Source organism: Arctopsyche grandis, chromosome 5, assembly GCF_051622035.1.
Source record: "Arctopsyche grandis isolate Sample6627 chromosome 5, ASM5162203v2, whole genome shotgun sequence".
Classification (NCBI taxonomy): domain Eukaryota; kingdom Metazoa; phylum Arthropoda; class Insecta; order Trichoptera; family Hydropsychidae; genus Arctopsyche; species Arctopsyche grandis.
In genome coordinates this window covers 21770931-21793174 of record NC_135359.1, presented here as the reverse complement: position 1 = coordinate 21793174, position 22244 = coordinate 21770931, and the positions used below count along the sequence as shown (strand labels likewise).

The 22244-nt window shown below is 34.1% G+C and overlaps 1 protein-coding gene across 2 annotated transcripts in view; it reads left to right on the top strand.

Annotated features, from left to right (window-relative positions):
- The window catches only part of Zip48C (Zinc/iron regulated transporter-related protein 48C), a 78286-nt gene that overhangs the window by 38792 nt on the left and 17250 nt on the right, over positions 1-22244 (top strand). For both annotated transcript variants that reach the window (XR_013260581.1, XM_077430529.1), the window contains exons 5-6: positions 6003-6101; positions 8694-8852. Coding sequence is in view for 1 of the 2 variants with exons in the window: in XM_077430529.1 (XP_077286655.1) it covers positions 6003-6101; positions 8694-8852 (258 nt within the window). In the remaining variant the exon portion in view is untranslated. The remainder of the gene's footprint in view (positions 1-6002; positions 6102-8693; positions 8853-22244) is intronic.

The window sequence follows — 22244 nt, the reverse complement described above, 5'->3', positions numbered from 1 at the left end:
TGGTGATGAGTCATGAGGCATAAATAATTGGGAACCAAAGTTATACTTTAGTCTTTTGTATATAAGTATTATGCCGTTCTCTAGACTCTGGACACCGCTCATAGAAAATATGATAAAAAATAGGAAGATTTGGCGGTGACTAAATGTGGAGGGAAGCAGAGGTATTGGCATGTCTACGACCAGCATTTTATAATGCGGAATGTCGAAACAAGTGGAAGATTGTCAAGAATGCGTACATCAACTTTTTCCAGAGGGGTCACGATACTCAATCATTAGGAGAACGGCTATGGAAGAACCAGATATTATGTGACATTAGTTGTTTAAATAAAATGCATGTATGTATATGATCATCAAATTTTAAGTATCTTTAATTGTTTGTTGACGTTGACAGCTTTCGAAATACTGATTATTTCACTTAATCATTTAATTCGAGGCTAACTTTGTAAATATATAATATGTATGTATTGGTAACGTCTATAGTTATGCAAAAGTTTTATAAATATTTTTTGGGTTGCCTTCTCGCGTTCGAAATTCTTTCCGAACTGGCGTTTTAGAAACGGGTTAGCTCGGCTCTAAGAAAAATCAAGGAAAAAAAAACATACTTAGCTGGAACTTTCTCCAAAACAATAAGTTTCTTTTAAATATCTCGCATACCGCGTTTTATCCATTCTTCATTTTTATATAAATTACAAAAAATATATATACACATACATATATGTATATATATATATATATATATATATATATATATATATATATATATATACACATATATTTATATATATATATATATATATATATATATATATATATATATATATATATATATATATATATATATATATATATGTATGTATATATAACATATTCATGACTACTTTATTTTTTTAAATTCACTCGCGCGCTTATGTACATGTGAACGCATATTTTTGTTTGTGTTGTTCTAGACTAGCTGGTTATTATGACATAGCCATTCGAAAGCCGCCCCGCTGTCTCGTGACTTTGTTGCTCCCTCCACTAATTGTTCGTACAATAATTTGCTCTCTTCCGTGTACTCACGTTACAGGGGTTAACAATCTGCAGGTTATATCCAAATTTTTAATCGTTTTGAGCTACAGTTTTCGACATTTCTCTGCGCGCCGACATAATTTTTTTATGAATATCAAATGATCAATAAGATGGTGATATTAAAGTGTATCAACTCAACTTCAATCTTCAATGTTCCTATCTTTGTTCGACTAAATTTTATCCTTTATCAAAATTTTATATCAGCAATTTTGTCATCTCAATTTCAGACTATTTAGTTTTGTTTTACAGAATAAAATGGACGTATAGTTCAGCATATTGTAAGATTGTAACACTAAAAAATATATCGAATAAAAAAAGGATAATTCTTTCATATAAAATTTCAAATAAATTGCAAAGAAACTGTTGCAGAAACATTTTTCGAAATAAAATGTTGCATAGAAATCATTGCCGTTTCATTTTTGTAGATAAATTATTACGGGGAAAATAATGTATTTTACATACATACATACAATTTTTCAGATAAATAGATCGGTGGTTAGTGCGTAATGCTTTCAACTAAGTGGTCACGGGTTCAATCCTTAGCCCGGTGCTGCAGGCCAGACTTTGTTTCAGGTCGATCGTTTCCTATTTTGCCAATTTATACGATTTCATTAAAACAGTTCCAACAAATTGGCAACTTTGTCCTATTTCTCGCAAAATTCGAATTTTCAGCGTTTCGAAATCGGTGATTTATAAAATTTTGCAAAAATGCAAACATGCATGTCAAATTTATCCATATACGAGTATGTCTCTATGATGCTCTGTAATTTGCTCTATAAATTGTTTATCGATGTTTATAATTGGCCAAGAAGTCGCATTGGGGTTTTCCTGTTAGGGCTTCCTGGTGTATATGTATATCCTACCTATACAAATAAATAAAAAATACTGTTCCAGATACACTGCTACGGAGAAATCATAGTAAAGTAATTGTTGCAGATAGATTTTTCGAAATTAATTGTCCCAGATAAACTGTTACGGAAAAACCATTTCGGAGAAACTGTTATGGAGAAATCAATGCTACAAAATTGTCGCATATGATCTGAATTTCATTTTACAAAGATTTGTGTATTGAGTTTATGCGACTTCAAACCATAAAACGTATTATTCTAATGAAAAAAAAAAAATAGGAATAAATTGATTCTATGTTAAAAATTCTAGAAATCTAAATCTCTGCAAGTACCGTTTTTAACATTTTTTTTAAGTATTGTAAATGTTTATTACCGATCATGATCGTTGTTCGCGATTTGGCACACCTGATTATAAATCGCTTTGAAGGCCGAACGTGTAAACATACTCAAAGCCTTAAAAGTCAATATAATGTTGTTAGCGCAAAAAATTACAATTGCCGATTATCGAACGTAGAGGGACAGAAAAAATGGCGTAATTAAAATGACCGCACACGGTGCGTTTCATAATACATATTTTATAATATTCTCACCCGTGTGTATAATATATTATACGTAGTTATATTTATATGCGTAAATTAATACAAAAATGAATATTCAATTAAAACCTTCGTTCGATCGTTTATTATTTGACTTGAATTGAAATTGGCGTCGCGCATTTCTCAAACGATACGCGGCCATTTTGAATCTGCGGTTTTGTGCGTAGATCCTTCGAACATTTTAATTTCGTTACTTTATATTCATTGTAATGTTTTGCAATCGAATTTCATTCAAAACCTGAAGTTGAATGAACCTTGTACGATGTTCGTTTTTGTAGTATTCCGATTGAATTTTAAATAATTGAATTTTTAAAATTCTTTTGGATTACGTCCGAGGAACCGTTTCGGTATTAGCAAATAGACACCGCCGAGTGGAGATGTCCGATTTGGATTTTGCTTCTTGGAGCGGCTGTCTTCGGCGCAGGAAGCAATCTATCACACACAAATGAACACTTAAAGAAGACACAATTGCATGTCAGACGACCGCTGGTCTTGCAGCACGCCGGGCACGTCGTGCATTTCATCATTGGCCGCGGACACTTCCTTTGAATTCGTCATTTCGGCCAATTTAACCCTCCCATACCACATACATCTATCTATCTCTTCATTCGACCTTTTCGGCTGAGTTTTTACTGTCTTTCGATTTTAAATTTAGATCCTGTAGATCAGTACATATACGCTTTTTTAGTTTTTTTTTTGCAGTAGTTGTAGTAGTTAGTAGGTTAATAGTTATGAGGATATGTTGAATGATCTTAAGATTATGTCTCAATTTCAATCTTATTTTAATTTTGCCACAGTTGAGGAAAGAAATTGAAATCTTCTCGTAAATTGAAATCTTCAATTTGAACTAATAACACTGTTCGACACGAAAAATGGTTCAGAGACGAGATATGACTTTTCATATAGATCTATGCCCAGTAAACACGAATCTGGTAATAAAAAATGTTGATTGGCTCGAGATTCGGAGATATGTTTTTTTAAATCGCGCGATTTTTCTATATCTTCGTGTTGTTCGGTCAATGTCTCAAAATCTGTCAATTTCCTGTTCAAAATGAATATTGGAATCTATAGTCGGGTATTTTATCTTTCATTTGTAGTACTTTTCAGCTTTCAAATCTCTAGTAGTCGTCCAGTTCAAGTAAAAAGTCAAAAATACGTATTTTCATTTTTGGATTTTTTCCCACTGTTAATACTATTTTATATTGAATATTTTCTATTGAAACATGTTTATTGGGATAGTGTTCTGGTCACACTATTTTTTGTTTTCGTTTAAACGCGTTAATTGGAAGTTTGCTGAATTTTAAATCGGTAAAATTGCGAGCTAAAAGCTCGTACTAGTATTTACTCGTATTTACACGAATCTGAATTGAATTAATAGGGATAATATATTAAATTGTCTTTATATGAGAATTAAATAAAATTCCACTTAGAAAAATCATATTTCGACTATTCTGTGGATTAATAACAAAAATTCGTTTATTTTATCGAGGTAAGCCAGTTATCAATAGAATCATGTTTCAATAGTAGTTACTAACTCGAAATTCTCACAAGAACTTAATAGAATACCTCAAAATGTTCGAAATACTACCCTTTTGAATAAAAAAAAGAGTATTTTAGAATGTAGGGGACCTTCTACCGAGAAATTCCGAGAATTCAAAATATTTAGAGGTGATGCGATTTCAATTACCGGTACTGTATGTACTTGCATTTGTATGTTGTCGGTTACATTGATAAAAAAAAATGGAGTTAAATCGTATTTAAGTTATTAGTAAAAGATTTAGACTTGAATTTTTCTAAAAAAGGGTTTTAATTTTAGTTTTAAATTCAATTAAAGATTGAAGTTTGAAAAACTTACATAGTCTCCCCTTTAGCTTTCCGGGTTATTTGTTGTTCAAAAGGCACCAGTAACGGTGAAGTAAAGGGCGGCGGTCAAGTTTCCATTACCCACAAAAAATATTTCACTTTCTACATATTGTCAACCTTTTTTTTGCTCTCTTGCTTTGTAGGACAGTAGTAATTGACAATAGTGAACCATTTTTTGTAGGCAATGAAAACCTGACCGCCGCCCTTTACGGCGAAGTTTTAATTTTTTGAACAGCTTGAAAAGATTCTCATTTTAATGGGAAAGTTTTTTTAACGGAATTTTTCCTTCAGTCCAGAGCCGATAGTTGAGATGACTATTGATAAAGAATAATGACCAGTGCTAACGATGTGCAGATATAAAAATCAAATTTGATTACTTAGGAAGGGCCTTTTATATGTGAATCCATCGATCATGATACACGTGACCCAGAAGGTTCCTTTTCGCTGGCATATTACACCAAAGAAATATACGAAACTGTTCTTGGTTTAAATTGAACAATTTTGAGAAGGTATCCGTGTACGGCAGTGTAGTTGAACCCAGCGCGATGTAATCGAACGATTTGGTTGTGTGCGATAGCGATAGCATTTTTGGCTGGTTGTTTTTGTGGAATTTCACCAGACAAGTGACACGGATGCCTTTCCTAATCGCTTCGGCACCGCGCATTCTGTTAAACGGCCATTCCGGTCGCATATTTTTGTTTAACCCACATTCGCCACTTATTATCTGTCCGTCTCTGTCACACCTCCCCCTTTCGCAGAGCCTTTTTTACTTGAGCAACTCTTTCCTCCATATTGGCGCTCGTTCGTACGCATGCCACTAATCTGAAAGGCTCAAGTGTGGAACCTAAATACCTGGAGCTGGATTCGAGAATTTTTGGAGAATACGTTTGCCTCCGATGGAATGTGGTTATATTAGCCGTCGAGAATGCTAATGGAGCGTTCACAATACTCCTCAATAAAGAGACGAGGCTTGCGCATGCGGCGACTCTATGTGCGACAAACACTGCTATGTAGTACCACATTTTACTCGTAGGTCACTCTTCGTCTAGGAAAATCTGGTTTTGTTTCGTGAAAACTGGCTGGACTTGGTTTGAAAAACTCGTAAGTCTGCGAAAAATTGAGTTTATGCTCGAATTTAAAGCTGATAATTATTTAAGCGAGTTTAGAGAAACATCTTAGTATTAGGGTTAAATTTTATGGAACACTTCTACATTTGTTTGTTTATTATGCTTAAATGGTCCAGATAAAATTAAAAACAAAACTATTCCATTATCTATCACAAAATCTATTTTTTTTTGACCGATTTGATAAATTTAGAGTAAAATTGTGACGCCAGTTGTAAAATTCGGTTCTAAATTTGCGTAATATTCGACTAGCTTTACAATATTACTCTAAATTGGATAGTATAATTTAATCAATTAAATTGTGTCACGTTAATCTTTTATGTAATATATGTACATAAGTACAAGGTGTATTGCTTATAATATGCATGGTTGGTATACATATTATTTTGTATTAATACTGGAAAAGAGTTTCAAATTGATTCTTCATGTGTATCTATCTGAATGATGTGCCAAGGATTGGTATTGTGAATGAAATCTAAATATGTTATTTGTATTTGTTATAGGAACTTGGCTATTGGGATAGGCATTCAGAACTTCCCTGAGGGTTTAGCTGTGAGTCTGCCACTGCAGGCAACCGGCTTTTCAGTATGGAAGAGCTTATGGTAAGTGTAACTGTTTACAGCCGTCATAAAACTAGTGTTTGCTTACTTCTAACTGGAGCGGTTTAGTGCTAAGTGCGATGTCACGACGGGTGTCAACAACCCCGCATCAGTATTCAGCATCCCAGCTTCTCAGTCAAACGAAGGAAGCAACCTTTTGAAAAGCTCTAAAAATGGCACGGAGAGACTGCGCGTTGCAATTAAAAACGAATTTGCCGCAAATGAAGATGGCTTTCGAATGCATATCTTAATTGCACTCCGGCTCAATTTAAAGCCGCTAGTTTATTAGAAGCTCCTCGCGCTCTCACTCTGGCGACCGTGATTTTCGTTTTTCGCACATTATCGCAAATCTTGTAGTATACATTGTTGCATCAAAATTGCACGTTGGCAGCTCGCCCGCAGCCGAGCGGAGAGTGCTAACTCACATCAAAGCAACAGCCGGCTTTGGAAAATAAATTAAACCGAGAGAAAGGTGGGTAACTATGGAGATGCATTCGGTAATATCCTAATGGGGCGTTTGATTTATCTCGCGAATGATCGATCGTAAAGTATATTTTATCCGAGCCTTTTACCACACTTTTAAGTCGAGATTGGGGGGAAACGATTTTAATATTGACGTGTCGTAATCGTCCTGGTGGCCCTTAGAGCCGTAGATCAACTGGCCGATGCCCTTCAGTCATGTAATTTGTCCGGATAAAAATTGGTCATATTTTTACCGGGTTCATTATGTTTTATTACCGCACCGTTCTGTGCGTACGACACCTGCCGTGATCGATGGGCGCCTCCTATCCTCTCCTCTCCTCGTTCTCATCGATGATCTCTAGGCGGGCCGCTGCTTTTCGAATTAAAAACTGAAATTACTAGTGTATTTTCTGAGACGTCGATAAATTCGCCTTTTGGGATAATTAAAAGTGCTTACGTGGAAAATTTTGCTATCTGTCACCTCACAATTTGCGTTATGACCATAGCGAATCGCCAGCTCGAATGTCTCTATATAAATTAACCCGAAAAATTCTGTGGCAGTTGACAGCCATAACATCGTAAATTTAATTAATTAAATCGATAAAAAATTTCTAATAGTTTTTATGACGATATAATTAATAATTCGATTACAATTTTCTCTCTCTCTTTCTCGACGTATACTTAATGTGCCGTATTAATTGACAATATAATCTGAAGTACTATTAAAATTCTTCCATTTGGAAATTGGTTATAATTTTGTATCTGTCGTAATTAGGTTCTTCGCCCATAAATGTTTACATTTTACGTAGCATTTAAATTTTATCTGTGATTGGCTCACACGTTCCTTCATAGCTAGATTTCATGGAAATGTTGCACCAACAATTTGAATTTTTTATTTGTGAAAGATTTAAGAAAATATATTTAGATACTACTAATGTAAATCTCACATCAATAACAAAATCTAAAGGCACACATATTGCATTGTATTGTAAATATATCGTTATAAGAACTTATAAACATCGATATCTAACTCAAATTTTTCTATCGGTTTTGATATATTATTTATATCAATTTCCCCGCGCTTTTTTGGTCTAATTTTTACAGTTGTGGTTTCGAAAGTCTTATATTATCGTAGATTTGAAATAGTTATAAAAGCTAACGTGTAATGATTTTTTTTGATCAAAACCGTATACATAGGAAGACTTTTGAAAAAATATTTTTTGGAGATTTTTTAAATAAATGGTATATTTAGCCAGTGATTATATTCTAGTGCTACCATATTTGTAATTTTAAAAATTAAAGTTTGATATTTTTTTATTTTAATAGTAGGTAGATACAACTTACACTTAGAGGCAGCAAATTTTAGCTATGATGTATGAATTGCTGAAATGATATAAATACGAGTGTATGCGAACTTAAACTATGTACATACATAGGTTGTTAGTCCTTATGTAGTCAATGAAAATCTGTTTTTGTGTATGAACTTATGTAATCAAACTAACTCTGGAATAGAATTTGGAATGCCAGTGACCCAATTTTCGGCAGTACATTACGTACAACGACCCCTGCCTTCTCATACACGGCTTTGTCTTTAACTGCAGCCGAAAGAGCTGGAGCTGGAGCTGGAGAGGGCAAGCACCTCTTGCGCAGCTTCCACTGCACCGACGCTCTCTCCCCGGCTCGGCGTGTGTGCGTGCGATCAATTAAACGAGAGGAATCAATAATGAAAGCGGTTGGTCTGGTCGGGCGCCGGGTCCTCAGAGTCCCTCACAAGTCCAAGCAAGGCCGTTCCCCGGCCTTTGTGCTGGAATCCGAGCCCTCCTCCGGCTCGCCCTTGGGTCAAGAATGCGTTGTTTGTCGGGGACCAGCGGGCGGTCGCCCTGTCCCTCCCCCTCCAATGCACCGTTCTCACGCACGCCACTGCACCGCTGCACTTGCGGCCCACCCTATAAATCCTGATCTCTCTCGGATAACGTCCGGGCCCGCCAAAGCGAGCGCCACTCATTATTCAGTACACGGATCTCGACCAGGAAATAATGCTCAATATGTTGGGTACACACGTTTAGCCCTTTCTCCCCGGCTTCATCTCGAGCCTATAAATTCAAATTTATGTGTTTTTTGTCTTCTTTTCAGGTATGGCCAGCTTAGCGGTATGGTGGAGCCTGTCTTCGGTGTGCTAGGCGCTGTAGCTGTGTCCTTCGCTGAACCAATTTTGCCTTATGCTTTGTCCTTTGCTGCTGGAGCTATGATCTACGTCGTAGCGGATGACATTTTGCCAGAAGCAAATACTAGGTAATTACGGTTATACAGATAAGTAGTCATATGACGTCGTCTTTAAATTGCATATTAGTTCATGACTACTTTTTGAAGAAAGTATTTTTTGTAATTACCGATACATACCTTTTTTATTAGTGCATGCTAAAATTTTTTTAGTACATACTTTGAATGTTTTTTCTGTAATTTTACATAAAAAACTAATTGTATGCAAAAAAATTATGTAATCTGTGTTTTAAATTTGTGCACATGAGTCGGAATACATGGAATACACGCAGCACACTTCCTACGCAATCATTAATTGTGGTCGTCTATCTGCATTAAATTAAAAAATGAGTCGAAATAGTTTTACTTTTATATAATTAGATGATAAAACACTAGAAGTAGTTAGTAACTATGTATATATATTTATATTATAATATAAGTATTTAGAAAAAATCATAAACATGTCCCGTAGCAAGGAAGAAAAAATAAGTAGACGAATGAAATTAAGATGGAGTGCATTTGGGCGAATGAATGCCGTTTTTAAATCCGAAATGCATGAAGAAAAAGATCGTCAATCAATGAATGTGAAACTAGAGCAACGTCAGAATGCTGCGTTGAGTTCAATGCACTCAAAGATGTATGGAACGCTGTATACTAGGCATAATGAGGAGATATAGAAGATGGAATACGTGGGTGAGAAGTATGACAAGGGTAGTTGATATAATGAAGATAGTAAAAATATTGAAATGGCAACCGGCGGGTCACGTAGTTAGAAGAATGGACGAAAGGTGGACAACAGAAGTGCTGGAATGGTACACGAGATAATGTAAAAAAGTGAAAAGAAGGTCGCAAGGAAGATCCGATGAATGAGAGTTGCGCAAAACAGAGACGAATGGAAGCATGTTCGAAAGGCCTTCATCCAGCAGTGGATGGTGAATTGCTGTAAATGTTAATGATGATGTGGATAGGATTTTTTTACTAACAAAATCATAATTTCTTCATTATTTTGCTGTAACTATCGTACCTGTCTTGTCCGGTTACAACTCAGTCAGTTCATTTATTTGCTTTGCATCTAAAAACTGAAATTAAAGCTCCGCAGTACAGACCAAAAATATGACAATTCAATTGAAATTTATCCTTTATTAATTCACATTGTTTGGTATTTCACAATTTGATGTGAAATACCAAACAATGTGAATCAATTGTAGGGATTTTGAAGTATCCTCATTACAGTACAGTACAGTAACCAAGATTTTACTTTGCCGTTTGTTTGGTAAAAGCCGTCTTCGACTATACATATGTATATTGTACGCCATTTTGCAATGAAAGCTCTTTTTATACACATTTGTTCCATTCAACCTGTCGATGGATCCGTACAATGGATTGACGTGTTAAACGTTCATTTTCTTCGAATGATGAAAAACACTCGCGATTAATTATAGACACCGCGTGTAGGTATTCAAAAAGTTTATTTGTATTAATTCTAATAAAACAACTGTCAATCACAACCCTAGTGGATACTCAAACTATGCACTTTTCGATGTTAATATTAATTATGATTCAAGAGTATTGTGTCGATATCTATCGTATACACCATTTTTCCTTGAAGTAAATCACTTCAAGATTTTTATCGTGTCAAAATTCCATCCACGTATATATATGTATATACATATTTACATACATATGTATATGACATTCGAACATTTTTTCCAAGAATGTTTTGTGGTATCGTAGTTTAAACTGAGAATTCCACTCTTGCACAAAACCTATTCTATGAACCTGTTTTGTATATGAATTCAATGTATCAATTTTAGTATATGAAATCCTTAAATTCGTAAAAGTATCAATATATTATATATTAGTTTTGGACTTTATAGTCGGTGTAGAATATCTTCATGGGTGGTTTTTCAAGTCGGATCGTACATTTTTTAGTCACACGACTCAAATGCGTTGTACTAGAAGTGTGTTGGAATCTAGCGTAAATTACATATTTACCTCCAACGCCGATCGCCTATCAAATCTAAAATGTACATAAATACACATGTTCATGTACAGGTCGTATCGTAAATTCCACACACTTCCCATAATACGATTTTGTGTATTCGAATATAGCATTGATATTCATTAAAATGTTTACGAAAACAAATGGTCGCACGATAAAAACTGTTATAGATTATCTACATACATACATAATAGAAGACTATATATCAAGTTGCAGCGGCTTTTGCGCGACTATCACACACACGCAAATAAGATTCGCATTCGTCATAAATTACGTACGTATGTACGTATTGTTTTGGAAATTAAACGTGGTTATTACGCGTACATTCATATGATAATCTGTCACGTCGTCGGGGAAAAAATTGCTTAACATTTGAAATTCGCAATTATTATACATATATGTACATAGTGCATATATATATAAGTCGGCGAAAAAATTTTGGATCTTTTTTGCAGGGTGTGTTGTTTGTAGGCCGCGGTGTGGAGGCTTTCACCGGGCGCATCGCTTGCGCGTGCGGTACTAGCGAGGAATGCGTGACTGAGGAATTTGACCCACTTGTGCTGCTTTCTTCGGTGGGCGGTTTGTCATACGTTGTGTATGTGTTGTGTGTAAAAAAGCCTGGGTGAAAAGCTCCCGAGACGAAGTTTAACCCTTTGATTGCTGACCAACGCCGATCGGCGTTTTGCCAACTAGTCCATAGGCCTGATAAATGCCCAGTGCATTGTATTTTTTTTTAAACAAGAATACTACCCGCTAAGCCTTTCCAGGTAGCATTGAAAAAAAATGCATTGAACATGGGTCGTGTAATCCGTGTCATTCATTTGTCAACGTTTATAAAGACTGGTTTACACCGGAATAACTGAATTTATAACCATAGCAGAATTTCCCGATGGAAATCCCTAGCTGAGTATTTTAGATTGTGGCTTGGTATTTAGATTGTGAGCATTACATTTTAACAACAATGAAGAAGATGGAACTAGTTTTGTAAATATATACTTCTTTTGTTTATTTTATATTGTTGCAAGATACATATATAAAAGAGTCTAAACACATCTTTACAAAACTCGAAATCCTCGGCGGTAGTTATCTAGGGTATTGATCTAGGGTTTGTTTGGATTAGTTGCAATTTTTATACCTGCTTTCTATTGGATTTCAAAATAATTATAGTTGGAAATGTTGGCGAAATTTTCAGCGTGGCGGGCTTTCAACAGAAAATACGTAAGCACTCAAAGGATTAAGAACTGCTAGGGGCGAACATCTCGAAGTTCGATTGAGGTGAAAAGTGATCCTTATAATAATCTTATGGAGATTCTTGCTGTGCAATTCTGTCCTTATACTAGTTTGCATTCAGTTTTATATTGCACTTAAAAAATCTCGAGGTAGTATTTTCTCACGATTGCAATATTTCATTCATTGATACTCCGTATAAACTTAAAGTAAAAATATGCTAAAAAATCGAATCGATTTGAGTGGTTTAAATTTCTGATCGTAATCGTTAATTTTTCTCGGAAATGGAATATATACAGCCGGCATCATGGCTCAGTGGTTGCGTTTATGTTAAGCACCGAGAGGTCGCCGGGTTCGATCCCGTGAGCTGACCTCCATTGAAAATAATTTATTCCGAGTATAATATTTAATGTTGCTGGTCAGACTTGCATATTGTAACTCCAAGTCGATCGTTTCCTATCAGAGTTTGTCAATTAATCTAATTTCATTGTTGAATTGGTTCCTCCATCAAATTCGCAAAATAGTGGTGACATAGTACACATACAAAAATACATTTATACATAATGCATAAAAACAATAGTATCATAATATTAGCCGATAAAGTAAAAATATCAAATGAACAGAATACAGTAGGAATATCTTGCATCTACAGCCAGCACTAATACCTATATGTATGTAAATATATTTATTTATTATTTTTATGATAATAATAACAATAATATGACCAATGTGACCTGACAGGTTGCCCCAAAGTGTCACACCAGTCTTACATGAAAATAAAATAACAAAAAAAAGAACAATAAAAATTACCAATCATTCATCTCATTCAAATAGACTTGTGTTGAATCTCATGAAACTGACCAGCTCATCAACATGACAATTGAACAGGTCCAAATGTTCATCTATCACATTAAGGAACCGGAAAGCCTTTACAAGAGTTATTGAAAGCTGACGTTTTCGCAAGAATAGGTTGGAAAAGTAAATGATGGCGCAAAGCTCTACCACATTCAGGCGCCGAAAATTTAAATCCCAATAAAATAGAAGGGTCGTCAATTCTTCCCTTTAATACTCCAAAGAAATATTTGGAAATGGCAACAATTCTTCTCGAAGATAGTGAGTCAAAGCCTAGCATACCTAGTAAAATGGCAGTGGGAAATAAATAGGGGTAATATTTATATTTCCTCATATAAAGGCATCTAAGAAACTTTTTTTTAACTATTTCTATCAAGAGAGAGAATTTAATTTCAGTGGGACTCCAAATTACAGACCCAAACTCTATTATGCTCCGGACAAGCGAACAATAAAGCAACACCACTATACTGAGATCTTGGAAGCATTGGAATCTTAGTGAGCATTGCGCAAAACAAATCCAAGCATTTTAGTAGCCCTACCGCACATATCTGAAATATGAGTCGAAAATTTGAAGTATTCCAAGTATTCTAAACAGTATTCCAAGATCAACAGTTTAGTCAGTTCGCGTTAAATGATAGTTCCGAAGGCTATAAGCGAACGGGGAAAGAGACCTTGAGAAGGAAATAAAATAGAATTTAGTCAAGCTGAACGGTAGATTATTATTTAAAGGCCATTCAGATAGTAATTCTAAGTCATCTTGCAATCCCTCAGTCAGAATGACGACTGATTGTTCTAAAAATCTTCAAGTCATCTGCAAAAAGGAGAAATCCAGAGTGATCAATCGACATACCAATATCATTAACAAACAAAAAAAACAATAATGAACCAAGGCTGTACCCTTGTGGTACACCAGATGAAGCGTGATATGCATCCGATCGATGAATACCGCAAGAAACATACTGCTTTCTGTTTGTTAAATAATCTGTGAAAAAACGCAATAAATTACCAGATAACCCAAAATTAGGAAGCTTTCGAGTAAGAATGCCACGGTCAACCTTATCAAAGGCCTTTTCAAAATCAGTATAAACAACGTCTACCTGTAGTGATAATTTGCCAATTGCTTAAGAAAAGCAAAATAAATTCGATACAACAGAACGAGTAGGACGAAATCCGTGCTGTTGATCAATCAAATATTGGCTACAATGATTAAAAATAAATCTATGAAGATTTATTTCGAATAATATACATACATACATATGTATAAGAACCAGCCGTAAATACAAACATCCCCTCGAGCCGTAAATACAAAACATCCCCAAATGGAAGAGAAAAGATTAAAATTCCACTTATACATCACATTCAATTATGAAAATAATGATGAGCGCAGGCTACCAGACAAATACTCTCACTGAGATGGAAAATATCACATTCACGATTTCATTTAGAAATCCGATAGCTCTTGGAATGGGAGCCATCCGTTAAAAAACTTTGAGGGCAGGGTGCAACTTCAAATGATGATAGATCCAATCCATTCCAATAAGGACATTAAGTCCCAACTGCTCCGGTAACGACGAGCTTGACGTATTACCACGTAGAAGCTTTTTAAGAGAACAGAGAACCTTTTAGGAGAACAAAACGAATTAATGAGAAGTTTCTTAGGAATTCAAGGGAATTATACTCAATCATTTCCAAAAAGAACATACATATGTATGTACAAAAACAAATACAATATCATTCTGGCAATACAAGAGTCTCTGATGCGCCACAATGGTCGAAAAAATACAGAGAGATGAGAAAAATAAAAATATGTACATATACCTATACACAGACAGAAATACATTTATACATAATCATAAAAAATTGCATTATAATAATAGCAGATAAAGTAAAAATATCAAATAATAAAATACAAAGTAGGGAATTATAACCTAGTGCTCCCAGTAATTAAGCAATAGGATAGAGCTAAGGATAGCGACCGTAAACTATCATATATTATATGTACGTACATACATATGTATGTACATATGTATATCTTAGAAGTGTATGCTCTCTCTCAACTCCCAATTTTTTTTGTTGCTTAGCCAGATATAAAAAAATAAAAACCGGAACCTTTACAGAAAATTTTTTTTGGGGAATCCAATTTAGAGTTCAATGAGATAGTTAATGTGGATTCAAAATTTTTTGACACTAAATTGAAAACTGTAGATTTGCATAACATACAAACAACCATTCATCTTTATACGTACATGCATACATATGTACTTATACATACATACATATATGTATGTATACATACATATACGTATGTATGCATACGTAGTAGACATAATCCAGCGTTTTTTTATTATTACAAATTGATTCAAAACTCACGTTCTTAACCTATGTATGTATGTATTCCAAGACGTTTACGTTGTTTCTAATACGATTTATTTTTATTTGAGAATATAATATTTTTTTACGTTTAACGAAAGCATCATCACGCCTCGTTTGTTGTGTTCGCGGCGCCGTTACAGCGTCATTCAAAATTCTTTTCCGACACAATTGAACATTATTGCGATTACATTACATGTGGAATTATTATCATTCTCGGCAGTCATTTTACAGAGACGTTTCGTGTGAATCACGTTCTTCGTAATTGTGATTATGACCGATTTTCTATTGCCACATCTCGAAGATTTTTTTTTTGCGATAGTTTACATTTTTTTTCGTTTTTCACTTACATCGTCTGGCGCACGGTCGTTCTTCTCTCGAAGACACTTTTCACTGATTGCTCGACAATTGTTTGTATTTTATACATACGTTATGCGTGGTTTCATAGAGATACACGTGTTTTCATAGTTTTTTTCTAGCTATTCGATTCCGTCTATGTTATTGTCCTCGTGTATTTTGAACATGATTTTGACCCAGTTCGTGGCACAAACAAATATGTTGACTGTCGACAGAATGCGATACTCCTACCGGACGGACCATCTCTGAGGAACTTTTCTCTCTGTCTTTGGTGTTCCGACCGAACTTTCATTCACCATATTCGTTGACGTCAGTATGACACCTATTTCGGTATTTTTACAGTTTACTCAGGTCAACGTACTCGATGCAGATCAATCGAAATCGATATATCATCATAAGAACTCCCCAATTTGTGTCGCATATCTTTAGTCAATTTGTTCAATTTCCTATAAGTTATCTTTGCTTTATCTCCCACACCATGGGTACCATTTTACAATTGTACGAGCACTTCCTTGATGTTAAACATTTATTAATTTAGCCTATATTCTTCATAAGCATGATTCATATCCATGATTGATATAAGCATGAGTCATATTTCAATCCCTTATCATTAAAATACTCTCCGAATTCAATGACTCTCCGCATACGCATAGGCATACTGAATAAGCATATTATTATTAGTTAAAAGTTTCACTTCGATTAGGTAATGATTGAACGAATAAAATAAATGGTATCTACTTACATACATAAGTATTGTTAATTTTTGTATTTTTTTATAAAATTTATATTTACTATGGTGCCATTACGGATTACCCCAAGGCGACACCTATGGCATTTGTACATATATGTATACTACTTATGTAAATATTATATTATATTATTATTATAAATTTGAAATTAAATCCAATTGAAATAACTGAAGAAAGGTAGCCAATTTAGTAGGAACCGTTTCAACAATGAAATCAGATAAATTGACAAACTGATAGGAAACGATCGAATAGGAGTCACATACATATATCCTAAGTCTGGAATTATCCAAGGCATTAAACTTTGTCAATAATAATTATACAGCGTGTTTGGTAGCTTAGTGCAAAGCCTCAAAGGGTTGATAGCTCATATTATTTAGAACATTTTGGGCCACACATACCTCAGTCCAATTCTTGATTTTTAGTAAAAACACCAAAATCTCACAGCTAATTGCTAATTAATACTGGCCAAGTTAAAAGTGGTATGTTAGTCAATTATTATTTTTTTGTTTTTCTAATGTTTATTCAATCAAATAAAAACGAACACAGCCATCTGTGTCGACAGAAAAAAATATGGGAGGCACAATGAGTTTTCAAAAATTTGTCAAGTAGGAAAAATCTGATACTTTTTTTGTATTTAAAAAAAGAACTAAATATTCTTTCAGAAGTTAATCCTTTTTAAAAACATCCCTGATTATTGCCCTTTCTTTAAAGATATCACTCATGCAGATGTCTTTTCAATTATTAGAATTAGGATGTATTCATAATCAACTTTAATTTTAACTTCTAATATCAAAAAACATGCAAAAATTATTTATTGTTTATGTTTAAATGCCAAATTAGTAAGACTTTGGACTGAGATATATGTGGCCCAAAATATATGAACCTAAATGATATGAGCTTATCAACCCTTTAAGCCTTTGCACTTAGCTACCAAACACTCTGTATAATTCAAATTCTAGCATATTTATGTATGTATGTAATTCCAAACGTCTGAATATCAACTAGAAGTACATATGTACATATGTATAAAACTCGACTTTTATCATGATTTGAGCTATAAACCCAACGACTTTCTTTAAATGCTGTGCACTGAATGAAACGTCGATCCGTACTATGAGAAGATTGCTTATCAAACGTCTTGATGCCCTTTAATAAAATTATTGCGGTTTTATTCTGAAGGGAATGGTTCGTTATTTTCGAAATATCAATTTGTGAAAGGTGCAACCTTTGAAAAATTCTCGTTTTGTGCAAAATTATAAATTTCCCGTGAACGAAGGGGTCCGAGACCGGTTATTTCTCGCCACCCCTCTGATACTATGCGGAAGACGGAATTTCTGGTCACACTAGTATTGCATGTTTCGCCAGACAATGCTCTATCCAGTCGTTATTATAAAATAATGAAATAAGGATATTATCCTCATTGTTGTAGATCTTTGTCGGAACTGTTTCCGCTTCTTGTTACCGAACTGGTTCCCATCCAACAGTCACTCGTCTTTCGATTTGAATTTGAACGGTCGTTTTTACTTCGTTTTTTATCATTTTTTTTTATTATTATTTTTTAAAATTTGTACGGAACGTTTTACCTATGAATCGAATTCATTTCGCTTTGATTCATCGAAGGCTTGTCGCGTATGCATATTATGTACCTATATATACAGTCGATTTCTAGAAATACGATCGTCATCGTCGACTTGTTGCTGTGTAATGTATTTTAATATGCATACTATTCACTTATAATGTGTAATAAATCTCTTTTAATTGCTCGAATGTCGATTAAATGTTTCTCGAAAATATCGATGACTTGTACTTTTTTTAGTTTCTCGTCGTCGACCTTTAAGATTACAAATTCTTTAGGTCAAATTGTGAATCAACGAGGCTGTGAATGAATTCTGGCGAATTTTATTTATATTATTTTCTTATCGTATTTGTAACCCAAAAGAGACTATAGAACTGTTTTATTTTGCAAGACAAAAAACACATAAAAATCCTACTACGGAGGTATATACATATATCATTATTGAATTTGATCCATTTAAGATTATAATATATGTACATATTATATGTAGTTATACCTAAATTAGTTTACCTTCTAAGAATTCAACATTTTCCCCTCAAGTTAATTTTAGTCCGGTGATTAATTATATCGTTATATGTATGTACCTATGCAGGTATATGTAATCGTAATTATATTATATTTTTGCAAATTATTGCGAGCAATTTAGATAATATCAAATGATAAAACTTTGTGTAATTTAAATTTATTTCTGCAGATTGTTACTTAACAAGTTGGAATTGTAATGAGCTTTGAATTATTATTATCAACGGGGTTCATTCAGTATGCAATTTTAAATATTCGAAGCGATAGGTTCGAGAACCCACTTGGGTTAACCAACTAGTCGCACAGAATCATCAAATTGCCAACTCACAAACCGTCCAGGATGTTGTTCAGAAATATTTCTACGTACTTACGTATGTATTATTACTATGACGAAAGTACACCGGTGTCGCATGTCGATGTCATGAGTGTCGTGAGATTTCGCGACGGAGGTATTTAAAGTTTTTTGATTTGTCATCGACGTGTCGCGTCGTCGCCGACGAAATGCAGGAAACGCGAACGTGTCCATTCATTCGCATTGTGATGATGCTTGCAGAAAGACGATGACACTCCATTCTGGATCCATTCCGAGAAGTCGTAACTCGATGTTATGCGCGATGATAATATACACTACACGTGTTTCTATACACTATGAGAGTGTTTATGAGTCAGGTGACGAGCGCGTGTGCTCCTCCGTCGCTGCCATAATTATATATTTAATAATCGCATTGTATGCAAAACGTTCAACGCGCGCATGAATGAATGCGTTTAATGTCAACAAATTTACCAACGAACAAAAAGTAATAATAAAAATAATATAAAAAAAAACGGAGACGGGAAAGGACGCCTCGCGGAGACACACCGTTTTAAATGCACGCTTTCGGCGTTGTAAATTTTCGTTTTACTTTGTATGATGTGTGAGATCGTTGGTGGTCGATTTACTCTGCGGATATTTAAAGTAAAGCGTTTCGTGGAATTTTATCAGGTGTTTTATTTTGTGCAAAGAATAATTAATTCGTTTAGAATATTTAATTGTCTCAACCAGGATTCGAAAAAGGGGGGTGTAGTAGAAAAATATTTTAATATTTATTTTGCAATCTATTAAGTCGCACGTATATTTTTGAAACTTTTTGTTTTATATAATCATTCATTCCTACCGTGAATTAATATTTTTATCAAATTGAGGCGGCTTGCAAATGCATATTTGCACCTACTGATTGACAATGTTTGATTCTTTTAAGATGCTAAAATTTTATTAATAGAAATCACAATGATTATAAAAATAATTGAATATTTTCGAAGAACATATTAATCATTGAAAATGATAAAAAAAATTAACGGAACACATTAATTACACTGAGCAAAAAAAAAATTACCGGAGCGGAGACTAATCAATCTTTACTAAGTTTGACGTACTGAATTCAAATATGACAATGATTTTTGTTGGTTTGTTCTCGTTTCTGAGATATAATCTTTTAAAAAAATGCGTGATTTTATACATTTAATTTAAAATAGGTTTGAGATTGAAAACCAATACTTGTAAACGTAGTGAATTTTTTTACACGCTCATATCTCATAAAGGAGAGGAAACCAACAAAAATCATTGTCATATTCGAATTCAGCGGGTAAACTTGGTAAGATTGATTAAAAAACGTGATTTTTTGCTTTGCTAACAGGCTTTGAATACATAGATCTTTATTTTTCTATTAATTCTAATAACTCTAAATCGCAATCTTGGCCAACTATGATTATAGACGAATCCAATTTTTTTTCTTTCTGCTAAAATGATGATGAAAAACTATGCTTATTTTTAATATTTTGTAAGAAAACTATTATGGTTTATATTTATTTTTATTATATTTTATTATTATTTTTATTATATTTATATTTATTATATACATATATATATATTCTATTATGGTTTGTCTTATGTACGTACATATTGTAACTTAAAATACGAGTAGGTTTATTATTGAAAATTTTAAAAATATAATATAAAATAATTTTTCATTGAACATAAATCAATATTTATTTATTGCTGTTAGACACTCATTCAAGAGTCAATATCCTTACTTTTACTGAAATTTATTATCCGCCATGACATTCTTCTTAGAACACTCCAGTAGTTTCCTGTTGTCTCTTGTACGTCGTTGAAAAGAATTGTGTGAATAGTTTGGTGAGCAGTAAACGTGTGAGCAATGGCGCCATTGAGAATTAAGAATGAGAGATAACAGAAAATGATTTTCGTTTGAGTTTTTATATGTTGTGACGCATATTGGAATGTCGTATGGAAATTTTCAGAATCTAACGCGAATTCAAAGTTGTTAAGTTAGGTTTAATATCTATAACATTCTTTCGAAAAGAATAATCCAAATATTTTTGTAATATTACAAAATAATTTTATGGATAGGTGCTTATTTAAACCGGATTCGATACAAGACTCGAAAAAAGCTTGGATATGAATAAAACCTAAGCTTTAATGCAATACTTTAACAGAAGAGATTGTAGTCAAAAAACACCGCCCTTAGAGAACTGGGGTATGTCATATGTTTGAGGATCATTTTTCATTTGTCAGAAGAACCGACATGTAGAACAAAGTCAATAAATACAACTAGATCCAGCTAAAGGGTATCCATCCAGACATGCACACGCGTAATGAGGTGGTAATAAGGGTATGAGGTAATGACGCGTGCACGTGCACGTTTCCGTGTTATGTATACTATACTATGACTACCACTGCTGCATATTATCTATACGTAATATATAATTGTCGCGGAAACGGGATGCGGCGCATTGCTGATTATTGTGTTTAGGTTGCGGGTGCGAGAGCTGAGAGAGCACGCGCGTTGTCATCACGTGACCCCAAACCGGGATGCGATGCGTTTTTGTCAGCGTCATTTGCCGGTTTATAATCTACAAATAAGTGCACGGCTCCGACCAGGAAATGCACAATTTGTTTGTTTCCCGCGATTATGCGCGCGCGACGTCTTCGCACTGCCGGCATGCAACCTCTCCCGTCGGTGTGTTTTTACTCTGTGTGCTCTTAAACAACATGATTTTTGTTTTTTCGACTCTTGATGAATCGAGCTAATCATGTGTGCAACGGTTGCCAGCGTGACAATGTCATGGGAAACGCACTTAAACGAGTACACAATTCGGACCTGTCGGATGTGGATACTACGTTTGTTAGAGAAATCTGCATTATATGTACATACATACATATATTTATTTCAATGAAACGGCTAACTGTCTTAAATTTGAAAGGGATAATATTACGCCCGTTTTCCTTTAAAATGATTCAAATAATATATGTATCAAAAGGGTTCAAAGAAGAATTTCTAAAATGCCTTCCGAACATCTTTCTTACAAGATGTGATTGAAAAGAATGAATCTCTCCACATTGGAGACGAAGAAAATCAGATGTGATCTAATTGAAGTCTATAAAATTATAAATAATCATTAGGCAATTGTCCAATGATTAACCCCTTCCCGCTTTAAACAAAAACACTCATCTGAGAGGCCATACTCTCAGATTCTAAAAATATATTTATTATATAATAATAATCAAAGAATCCTTCTTTTCAATCAAAGTGGCTAAACTTTTTAATCTACCAAATGAACGAGTAACTTAACCTAAAGTGACCTAAACCTCTTTAAAAGAAATACTTGATGATTTAAATAAAAATTAACAGGTTTTTGTAGTTCTTTTTTGTTTTTATTGTTTTGGCTTGTTTTTATTGTTTTTTTTAATCTTATATGCCGCCTCTTTAAAA